At 38.4% G+C, this 12,279-nt stretch overlaps 1 protein-coding gene across 1 annotated transcript in view; it reads left to right on the forward strand.

The window, feature by feature from the left end:
- The window catches only part of dlst (dihydrolipoamide S-succinyltransferase), a 53,651-nt gene extending 41,749 nt beyond the window's left edge, over positions 1–11,902 (forward strand). The window contains exons 12-15 of the mRNA XM_059962198.1: positions 922–995; positions 7,271–7,354; positions 8,375–8,542; positions 9,319–11,902. Coding sequence (XP_059818181.1) covers positions 922–995; positions 7,271–7,354; positions 8,375–8,542; positions 9,319–9,453 — 461 coding nt within the window. The 3' untranslated portion in view covers positions 9,454–11,902. The remainder of the gene's footprint in view (positions 1–921; positions 996–7,270; positions 7,355–8,374; positions 8,543–9,318) is intronic.
- The last annotated feature ends 377 nt before the right edge of the window (positions 11,903–12,279 follow it).

A 12,279-nucleotide genomic window follows, 5' to 3' on the forward strand; every position in this document is an offset into this window, starting at 1 on the left:
AGAACCCGGTCTTTGAAATCTCCGTGCCCAGCTACCTCAGCACTGGTCTGCATTAGAAGGAGAGCTGTGCCCACCATTTTATCAAACCTCACCTACAACAGCAACTTCAACAGTACTTAACCAACGAATTAACAACTCATCTAGAATACAAATATCTGCCTCACTGGTTCATTGCTCAGGATACCCGACGTAATCAATCCGGAACAAAGCCCCCACAATTGCAACTCTTGCTTTGGCTAGCGGCTTAATATAGGGAGCGATAATCCCTGGCCCAGCCAAACTTAAGAAATCTCGTTTTTGTGGATGCTGCGCGATGTGTCAAATGAATTTGATGACAGTAGCTACCCCACCCCCCAAAAATATAGAATATATTCTCTACCCATTTACTTGGGTAAGCTACTCCATTTTAAATCCTGTTCCAGGGTGAAAGGAGAGATGTTTTCCCAGACTTCCTGCTTTACACTAGAAATCAAAGACCAAAGCACAGGCAAGGTTTTTTCTGTGGTAATGAGTAGGGCTTCAAATATAGAGCCACAGGGGATAATTAAAGAAAATTTAAACACTAGCTTTGTTTGTCATGTGTTGTTTTGTGTCAACGATCAACTGTCTAGGTATGTGCTGGGGGCAGCCTGCTAGTGTTGCCATGCTTCTGATGTCAATACAACATGTCCACAACTTGCTTATTCTTAATAACCCAAGGTCAAGGAAATGGAAACTTTTGAAACCATGTGTTTGGGAAACAACACCAATAAACTGTCCATTTAAAAATTTAAGTATTTAGCTTGCATTGTAAGTATGAAGTTTCTTCATCAATTTGGCAAAACAGACCCCACAGTATTTTATTCCACTGAAATTCATTATTACTTCTAAATTCAACAATTATTTCAGTTCATGTCAGTGGTTCTATTTTTTTCTTTCTAGTTATCGATGATACAACCAAAGAAATCATCTACAGGGATTATATCGACATCAGTGTAGCTGTAGCAACGCCAAAGGTAAGCATTTATTGACTATGAATTGGTCGCTGGTATTCACAAGAAAAGGACAGAATAGCAGTTGCCTTCTGCTCATTCACAGATTTTATGCTGAAATGTTTTGGATAGTTCTTATTTATTTGTGCAGAATGAGCATCATTGAGTTTCTGCATTCTGTTGTTTTCCCTTGTACTATCTTAATGCACTATTGTAGTAAAATGTGGATGACATGCAAACAAAGTTTTTCACTATACCTCAGTATATCTGACAATAATAAACCAATTTAATATATTGTATGACTTGAGTTTATTTTTAACCTCGAAAGCTTTACAAACCAGTACCTATTACAGTACCAGTACAAACCAGGTTATCAGCTGCATTATGATCAGTAAGGATTCTGAGATCAAGATTGAATTTTCACAAATGACTTGCCAGGGATGGTGGTGGAGGCTAAAACATTAGGGGTATTTAAGAGCCTTCTGGACAGGCGCATGGATGAAAGAAAAATGGAGGGCTATGGGGTAGTGTGGGTTTAGTACTCTTTTTTTTTAAGGATTATATGAGTCGGCACAACATGGAGGGCTGAAGGTCCTGTACTGTGCTGTAGTGTTCTATGGTTAAATGCCATCACTGAGTTTCATTTCAAAATAAATATTCGTGCACAGTGAATTCTGGTTAATTGGGACATATTGGGACCAGTATATTTTGGCTCAATTAAGTAGCTGACCCAGATAGCTGAAGTTTAATAGAAATAATTAAAAATATACAAAAACAGCTAACTACTGTTTAATAAATTACCTACTTACATGAAATACACAACAAATTAGAACACTAGCAATGCTACTACAGTACTATAAAACCTCTGGTGAAGGGGCTCGTCATGTCCATTCTGCAGCAGCTCACTCACCTTTGTTCTCTGCTGGACGCTCAGCTGTCACCTGTGGCTTCAAGTAGTGGTTTGCATGTGATAGCAGCCACACCCTTGCACACTGTTTCGACAGGTGGACTAAACCAGGTGTGGGTAGCCAGCGGGCCTTGTACCCCCAATAAATAGGAACGTGCTTGTTCTAGAGTGTGAAGTCAGCTCCGACGGACTGGATAGATGAGATCAACAGTGAGATCCAACGGCCAACAAGGTGGTTCTACAACGCCTTGTGGAGAGCGAAGAGCATGGTAAGGCACAGGAGAAGTCATGGTTATCCACTGCTACCAAGGCAGACCGCAAATTTTTTGACACAGCTTCTACTACTGGACCCTGACCTCTGAGGTTGAGAGAGTGGAACTATCCCAGTGCAAGGGCCTTTCCTCTTTAAAAACTCTTGCACACAGGTTTCACTGTAGTCATGGGATACGACGGGCAACTAACACGCTGAGGTGTTCTCTAGTCTGACTGTAAATGAATAAAATTAGCACAGATACCTGGTGCAGATAATGGACTGCCTTCATACAATGCTTTTGATGATTGCATCCTCCAAATCTTCATTTTCATTGTAACATTCAAGATGTTTATTGATACCTTTAAATTCAAGTTCAGGGTTAATTATTATTCAATCATACAAGAATCCCATGAATGTAGCCAGGCCAAACAGCATTCTTCCAGGGCCAAGGTGCAAAATACAGTATTAACAGTCGTACACAGCACAAGGCAAATACAGCATACATTTTCATAGTTTGTTGAAGGAGTGAAATCGTTTTATTTTCATTCCCGACTGTGTTTGGCATCTCCAAGCCTGAATGCTTGAAACCGTAGTAGCCAAAACAATTCTAAATTATCTCACTACTATTGCTTGCCAAGTATCAGTTACAAAAATCACTGCTTTTTGAACACAGACACACGTAACCCTGGCTACTTAAAAACTGCTGACTCGAAGCATGGTGTGTCTAATGGCCACGCAAGGTCACGTGACTGACACTAGTTAGAAACTGTTCAAATCTGTCCTAACTAAGCAGCATAGTGTCCTAAATAAATAAAAGAAATCCTTGCTAACTTTTCGATTCTTTAAGAGTTGTCTCAAATAAGTGAATGCCCAGATTAACTGATGGACCAATTAACTGGAATCCACTGCACTTTGTAATTATTCTAACCTTGGGTATTTTGGAATCCAAAACATTTGGGTAACATCTTTTCTGCAGTTTATCCAATGATTAGTAAATATAAATGCTTGATGGTTTTCCTATTCATTAGTGATTCCACAGGATTTAATGCTTCAACCCTTGCTGTTAGTTGTGTATGTCAGTGGTTTGCATGATCAGTAAATTTGCAGATCGGAATCAGTGTATTATCACTTGTATGACATGAAGTTTGTTGGTTTGTGTATAGTACAGAGAAAAAAACTGTAAATGACAACATAAACAAATAGTGCAAACTAAAACTAATGAAGTATGTCCTGGATGGTAAGGGTCCTTAATGGATGCAGTCTTAAAGCACCACCACCTGAAGATGTCTTGGATGGTGGGGGAGGGTTGTGCCAGTGATGGAGCTGGCTGAGTCTACAGCCTACTGCAGTTTGGTTAGGGAAAAGAAAGCGTGTGGTATTCTTAAATTTTGTTAGTTTGGATATTGAATAAAGAGATTGCTCTGGCTTTAGAAAACTTAGATCAGATGTAAGCTGAAGTACTGCATGCAGTGCTACTAACCATATTGTGGGAAGTCAAATTCTAATGAAACATGTAGAGATAAGTGACAGGGACCTTAGGAGCTTTGATGTACAGAGGAATGTCTCACTGGAAGTGGAGACAGGTGGCAGAAGTAGTGAAGAAGGCATTTGGCATGCTTGCCTTCATAGGTTGAGGCTCTGAGCATAAAGGCAGGGCAACAGAAAAGATTTAGACTGCATTTGGAGTATTGGATGTAACAGTGATAGAGAGAGTACAACAGCATTTCACCACAACGTTACTAGAAAGAGGGGCTATAAACTTGGTTTGGTTTATTGTCAAGGGAACATAGCAGTTTAAGTGGTGACCTTATTTTTGTAAATTTGAAGGAGATTGATAGGTTTAATGGTGTTTTTTCCCCAGGGCAGGGGAATGTAGAACAAGAGACACATGTTAATGGTGAATGGGGAGAAAGGTTATAGGAGATTCACACAAAAGGTGTTGGTTTTCTGGAATGAGCTGCTAGTAGAGCAGTGGAGGCAAATATAATGTTTGAAAGGAATTTGGGCAGGTGTTTAGATAGGAAAGGATTAGAGATTTATAGTCTCATTACCGGTAAGTGCAAAGAGCATAGATTAGGCATGATGGTTATCATGATCAGGGCCATTTCTTCTGCAGTTCAGTTCTCTCATATGATGGTGCTGGAGAGGTTCCAAAGGAGATTTACCAGGATGCTGCCTGGAATGAGGAGAGACCAGGGAGGCTTTGTCTGTAATCCATGGAGTGGATGAAGTTAAAAGGGGATGTGATTGACATATACAAAGTTATGGGGGCCATACTTGGGGTAGGTTGTAGGAATCATCTCCCCATATCAGATTTAGGTTAAGGGGTGAGAGATTTAGAGATGATCTGAGGCATGCATAGCTGAAATATATTGCCTGTGAGAGTGCTGGAAGCAGTCACTAACAACACTGATGTGTGTAGACAAGGCACTTTAAATTGCCTAGGTATAGACGACTATGGGGATAAGTGCTGGAAGATTGTGGATCAGTGCCCAAATAGACTGTTTCTATTTTGTATGACTTAGTTTGAGAATGAGAAACCTGGCTTTGAAGCACATGTCTTGAATGCGAATAAAAGTAGTTACAAAGTTATGAAGGTAGAGCAGGACTGGAAAAATTATTTAAAAAGTGAAATGGTGGATAAGCTACAAGACTTGAGGATCACAATTCTCAACCAAAATGCATTTGATTATGGAATAAACTTGGTGAGAAGGACAAACTATCTTTGCTATTTAAAGAAGTTGAGGAGGATTTCAGATTTCAACAAAATATTATGAAAATTAATGATAAGATAACATTTGAAAAAGTTTTGGAAACCAGCATAAGGTTACGGGGAAAACAGACTGCGAGTAAACAGACCATTAATATTGAAGCTGATAGTCAGAGCTTTGACATATAAAACATAGATTAAAAATTTTGGTCCCTTAGATGGTAAGAATAGGAAATTGCCAAAATCTTACAAGTGTCCTCATAGTAGAATACATTAAGTACATCCCAAAAGTGCTGAAAAACCAAGGGCAGGTAGAACAATATATTTGGCAAAATAATGCAAATAACTTCAGGATATTTGGGAAGAGAATGGATAGGCTGATTTTGTTTTCCCTGAAGCTAACAAGGCTGAGTAGTAACTTGATAAGAGTAATATTAGCATGGATAGGGTTGCTAATTCTATATCTTCTTCCCATCCTGGAGGTATCACAAAAGAAGAAAGCTCATGTTTAAGGTGAAAGGAAGGAGTTTTAAAAGGGGATTTAAGGAGCTCTTGGAGGAGGTGGTGGAGTCAGACATAATTGCTATGTTTTAAGAAGCATTTAGACGAGTATCCACATTGGCAAGGAATAGAAAGATATGGACCAAATGTGAGTAAAATGTCATCATGGACATGATGAGCCAAGGTCTCTTAAATAAACTGCAGCTCTAAATGCTGGCTGATGCTCTAGATCTTATGAGCTGCTTTCTTTGGTCTTCAAAGTGGCTCCAGAAATAGAAAATACTATGTTTGTAATTGTTAAAGATTCACTGTCCTGGTGGGTTCCTGAAGAAAGCCAGAAGTATTATGTTGCTATTGAAGAAAGGAGGGGATACAAAAAGTAGGAACCTATAGATTAATTACTTTGCTGGAATGCATTATTAAGGATGTTGAGGCAGGATATTTCAAAATTATGATAAAATCAAGCTGAGCTTTATGAACATGAGATTGCATTAACACTCTTAATAGTTATTTTTTGAGGATGCAACAAGCAGGGTGGATAATAGTACATATTTGGATATGTACTATTTTGATAGCCGGAACAAATTCAGGAAGGTGCCTTTTTAAAGGTGATTACACAAGGTAAGAACTTGCTGGATTTGAAGTGATAGCATACGTGGAGATTTGATTAATGGAAAGCAGAAGTGGGATAAATATGTAATTTTCACGTTGGTATTATGTGATGTTGCAGGGATCAGTACTTGGCCCTGACTAAGGGAACTGATTTAATTGCTAATATATTTGGCTACTGCAAGTAGGTGTAAGAAAGCAAATTGTCAGGAGGTTAAGTGCCTAGAGAAAATTTTGGTACATAGAATAAAATATTGGGAATTGCATAGTATAGAAAAGTGGAAGATTGCTTAAATATATATAATAACTAAATATATTCTTAATAGAATTTTAAATATATAGATGGTGGTTGGAATCTTGAACACTGCCTAAGGGTTTAGGTGATGGCAGATATTTACAAGAAGCTTTGAGATGTGTACTTCAATCATGATGCAGAGCAGGCCACAGAACAAGGAAATGAGGTTAATAGAGTTAGTACTTGATGAAAGGCTTGGATGTGGTGAGCTGACAGTTGTGCCTATGTACTGTAGTCTCTGACTCGACCACTACCTGAAACAGACCTTGTATATTGAAGCTACAAAGGTTGTAGCAAATATTTAGGAAGGTCAACTTTCGACTTCATATTCCTTGCCATAAATGTCAGGATGTTTTGCCTCAACTGTTCATGGCATTGACAAGGCATCACACCACTTTTGAAGTTTTGGTCTCCTTATTTAAGGAAGGTATGCTTGCATTAGAGGCTGTATAGAGAAGATTGCTTTCTAGAATAAATGAGTTGCCTCATGAGGAAAAATTAGCAGATTCAGCTTTTCTCATTGGAGTTATAAAAAACGTGGGGTGATCCCGTTTGAAGCATCGTCCCCTCTTTTACAAGGCAGTAAAATGTTGAAGCAGATTCAGATCAGTCCTGATCTTACTGATTCTACCTGTTTATCCTGATGAACGGTCTTAGTCCGAAACATTGACTGTTTATTCATTTCAGATGCTGCCTGACCTGCTGAGTTCCTCCAGCATTTTGTGTTACTGCTTCTACTGTTTCTGATTTCAATGTCCCCATGTTCCTCTTGAAATCCAATAAACCTAGCCCTGCTTTTATTAAAATATCTTAAATCTATTGGTAGATTTGAGTTTCAATTTAATCATTACTGTATTAATAGAAATGGGCTTTGGTTTGCTCAGGCCAAAATACATTTTCCCTGATGTATGTGATCAGTTCATTTTCTTAAATTTCCTGTAAAGAAAGGGCTTGATAAATTTACTTTAATTATAGGCATTATGTAAGAACAGTGTGTAATCTTATTTTTTCTTCCATTCCATAGGGTCTGGTGGTTCCTGTAATTCGAAATGTTGAAACAATGAACTATGCTGATATTGAGAAAGCAATCAATGAGCTAGGAGACAAGGTGATTGTCAAAACATTATTATTGCTTGTTTGTGTTGAAGTACTATCAGGCACTGACCCCATTTACATCACCTTCAAATCATCATACAACACTTTCATGAAACACAAATTCAACCACTGAGCTCGTTTCTGGGAACCATGCATACACATCAAAACCTTGGCAAGGGTGCAGACAAAAAATAGTGAATAAGGACTTGCATAAGACTGAAGATGCTAAGGCGGTTGTTCTTTGTCTGGAGAGGATTCAGAGCTGTCCCGACAGAGTTCTCACTGGAAGTATCAGGGCCCAGAGAACATATTTCCAAATTGCATATTTCCTTAGAGCACAGTAGGCCATTTAACCAACTGAGTCTATTCTGACACACAGAACAAGCCCTTTTCCCCCACTAATTTCCCTGAAGCCTAGTCTCCCCAAGTTCCCACCAATATTGCCAATCAACTCTTCATTTTGCTTTTTTTCCTTTATATCTGAGACATGTAAAATTCATGATATTTTGATTTTGTTATTTACTTTCTGCTTCCCAGGTATGAAAATTAACTCTTGTTCCCTGACTCTTAAGTTTCCAGAAAATTTTAGATGCCTTAACAATTTGGTTTTGTGTCTGAATTGTTTCCGTGTAAGCCATGATATTTTGATCTTTTGAATAAGTGGGAATTGGAAATAACAAACCAAAGCCCTTTTAGAAGGACAATGAAATGTTTCATCTAGAAGTAATCATCTTTCTGAGGAGTAACGTACCTTTTACAGTATTGAAGTAAGTTTTAAAACATCAGATAGGAATTTGAATTTCTTTAAATCTTGCATTCATCGCACAACAATGCTGTGGTACCATTTGCCAGACGGAAGCAGCTGAAATAGTTTATGGTTGGACTAAGTTTTTGTATGGGGGGGGGGAGAAAATCATAGATGAATTCTATTACACTGTTGGAAACTTGAGTGATTCAAAGTGAGGTTGGATAAGATGAGAAAAGAATTTGGCACATTTGAACTACCTAACAGGCACAATTTGCACTGATCTAGGCACGCAAGAATGAGTTGGCTATAGAAGACATGGATGGAGGTACTTTCACAATCAGTAATGGTGGAGTGTTCGGCTCGATGTTTGGCACACCAATTATCAACCCACCCCAGTCTGCCATCCTGGGTATGCATGGTATCTTTGAGAGGCCAGTTGCAATCAAGGGTCAGGTAGGTAATAACATCATTAAAGTTGATCAGTTGTATGGTTTCAGATGGATTTCAAGTATTGCTTCTTGTGTTACAAAATGAGTTACAACTTGATGTCACAGATATAATGCATTTTTAGGATATTTGTAAGAAAGGTAAAGATTAGTTTCATTTGGCACACATACATTGAAACATACAGTAGTCTCAACCTTCTCCCATAGATGCTGTCTGGCCTGCTGAGTTCTGCCAGCATTTTGTGTTTTTATTTATTTCCACCATCTGCAGATTCACTCGTGTTGTATACAGTGGAATGCATTGTTTTTTGCATTGTTTTCAACGCAGTCCAAAGATTGTGCTGGGAGTAGCTCACAAGTATCGACACACTTTCAGTGGCAACACGGCATGCCCACAAGTCACTAACCCTAACATTAACTGCACATCATTGTAATGTGGGACGAAACCACAGCACCCAGAGGAAACCCACAAAGTCACAAGGAGAACATGCAAACTCCTTACAGTGGCAGGAATTGAATCTGCGATTGCTGATACTGTGAAGTGATGCGCTACTGCTCCATCCTGCTTTTATTTTGATCTCACTTCCCATTAGACTTGAGAGGCTTCAGTGGGTTTTTAACTAAATGCCTTGTCCTGGTGCACTCTTGTGGAAAGTGGTGTTATTTTACATTGGTTCTGATGTGTGTAGGAGTACTGGCCTGCACTGGAGATTGACTGTTGGCTGAGTACACTGTTAAATGATTTAGATACAACATCTCATGCTTGTCTCCCTCTTATTACAGGTGGTGATCCGCCCCATGATGTATGTGGCCCTAACCTATGACCACCGCTTGATTGATGGAAGAGAAGCAGTATTTTTCCTCCGAAAAATTAAATCTGCAGTTGAAGACCCTCGTGTGCTGCTGCTTGACATTTAAGCCCCATCACAATTATCTAAAGAGAAACACACATACTCAAAATGTCATATGCATTTTCATATTAAATAATTGTTCTACCTTTTTGATGTTTTAAAAGAAATCTAAATGAATGTTTTATGGACAAATTGCAATTCTGTTGGAATTGTTTATAATGGAAGGGTATAGCATGTCAGGGACTTTATAACTAATTTATATTGTGAGCAAACTAACATTGCAATCATTACTGATATGTTATATTGAGGGAGCAGCTGTAAGTAGTGTCATTCACAATTTAGTATTATGAAACTGGCAATTACAGCAAAAGAAGTGAGAATTGACTAGTATTGGAGCTGGAAATACCGAATTTATTAACTAATACTCATAGTGAGACATGTTGCCAAGGCAGATATCTAACAAATGGTACATTTGATTCAGGAATGTTTCACATCTGTGAGCATATTTCATCCTCCAGCATTAATATCTTTATCTTGATATAAAACATACTGACTGAAAGAGTACTGTTGCAATGTTATTTCCTATCCAGCTACGTAGGAGCAAATTTGTTGGTATAAGGTTGCTTTGGGAACTTTGAATAGCAAAAGTTTCATATTTATCACTTAGAGAACAGGGGACATGCAACCATTTGTTCTTAAATTGGCTGTAACACCAGGCTTTCAAGTATCTGCTTCCAATCTTGGCCATTGAAGACGGTTGATGAAAAGAATCAATCCCTGCCACTGTCTGTAAGGAGTTTGTACATTCTTCTTGTAAGCATGTGGGTTTCATCCGGGTGTTCTGGTTTCCTGCCACAGTCCAAAGACTTGCCAGTTGGTAGGTTAGTTGGTCACTGTAAGTTGTCCCGTGATTAGGCTAGGATTGCTCGGTGGTGCAACTCAAAGGGCCAGTATGGCCTTTTAGGAACACAGAAAAAAGTGGTTTTATTGAGATACAGTATCTCAATAAAACAAACCACTCTTGCCTAAACAATCCAATTTGGCGTCCTAAAATAGACAACAAATGCAGAAGGAGTACAACTAACAGTGCAAGGTGATTACTATTAATTTTAGATGGGTATGAATTTGCAATGTGGAAATGTGTTTACAGGTTTTAATTTGTTCTTCATTGATAGGTCTTTGTACTGGGCTGATTTCTTGTTCCCGCTCTCGTCACCTCCATAGCCCAAAATTGTCTAGCTTATGTCAAGTTACAAGCATTCATGCCACTATCTTACCAAATCTGTTCAACCTGATGTTAGTCCACATTTCCAAATGATTCATTATGGGACCAGCTTAATACAAATCCACTTAGTTAACAGCATATTCTGTTCAAATCAAACCCTGTTTCCGAGCACTGAATTTCCTTATCCTCTGAGAATTAAGCAGTCTTTTGAAATTTTAAACATACGCACAACTTTTATTTTAATCTCATACAATGTTGTGGTGAGCAGGTGGTATTAAGGTTAGCACAATATTAGGGTCAGTAAACTTAATCATCAGGTCGTGTATTATTTGGATAAATGTAGATCCTTCTGTAGAGAGGAGGATTTTTATTGACAGCTGCTTCCTGACATGAAATGTCCTTCCTGTATAAATGAATTACAGTAATACAATTTAATAGAATAGTGGGAAGATGGTTCCAAATGAGAATAAAGTCAACAATGTTTTTACAGAACAGTCACAGGAATGTGTGCATTTAGTATTGAGAACAAGCTGGATGTGGTGGGGAGGAGATTTGCACTTTGAAGGTAATGGTGCATTTTTTTCCGTTGAGTTTATTTTTAATATTAGGTAGTGAGATTCACATAATCGTACTACACTGCGTGTTAAGTGAAAAAAGGAGTCCTGTCCTTAACTTGTGTTTTGAGACGGAGATATACACCAGTACAAAATCAGAGGTGCTGTTCCTACAGATTTACATACATTTTCCTGGATCTTCGTGATAGTGACAATATTTCTTCCCTCAACCTGTACAGCTTTTAAATGTTCGATACATGGTGTGCACTGTGATTTCATATGTGACACTAGCTGACCTGTTTCCATCAGCACAGGGCATAGTTAGATATATGTATGTTGCTTTTTTAGAAGTTAACTGCACAGCGGTGCAGTCATTCGCAAGAGGGAAACATCTGTGATTGAGAGAAATACATCGGTTACCTACAAGTTACAGAGGAGAAATTTTCAGTAGCTTTATTCTGGGTGTGCTACCGAGCAGTCTTAAGTACTGTATTCCAACTGGATGCAGTTATGCCACAGTTTATTGTTGTGCAGCTTACATCTCTGCCAGTAGGTGCTTTCCCAGGCGTGACATTTATTGGTATACAGGATGTTTATATTTACTTTGCAGGGCAGTTATTTAAATTACAAAAAGTCTGAAGCATTTAACCAAAAACAAGGCAGTAAGTTGAAATGTTGAAAGGGAGAATTGGTGATGTAATGGTATTTGAAATTAATAAATGTGACTTCAAATCCTCTTGGCTGGTCTACGATCTGAGGGTGTAGGCCATTCTGAACAGAAGATGGTTAAAATTCATTTGCTCTTTTTACTTTACAACCTTCCTTTCATTTTGAGAAAATCATGGGTGTTTAAAGTTCATGTATATTTTATACGTGCATTGGTCTTCTACTCTTGGATTAAGGTTTTGGGATAGTGAGTGCTTGTGATTGCCATATGTTGAGATTACTAGAAACATAGAAAACCTACAGCACAATACAGGCCCTTCACCCACAAAGCTGAGAAATTACTTAGGGTTACCCATAGCACTCTATTTTTAGATTAGATTCAACGTTATTGTCATTGTGCCAATTAGAGATACAAAGCCAAATGAAATGCAGTTAGCATCTAACCAGA

The sequence above is a fragment of the Hypanus sabinus genome, chromosome 2 (genome assembly GCF_030144855.1).
Source record: "Hypanus sabinus isolate sHypSab1 chromosome 2, sHypSab1.hap1, whole genome shotgun sequence".
In the NCBI taxonomy this organism is placed as follows: domain Eukaryota; kingdom Metazoa; phylum Chordata; class Chondrichthyes; order Myliobatiformes; family Dasyatidae; genus Hypanus; species Hypanus sabinus.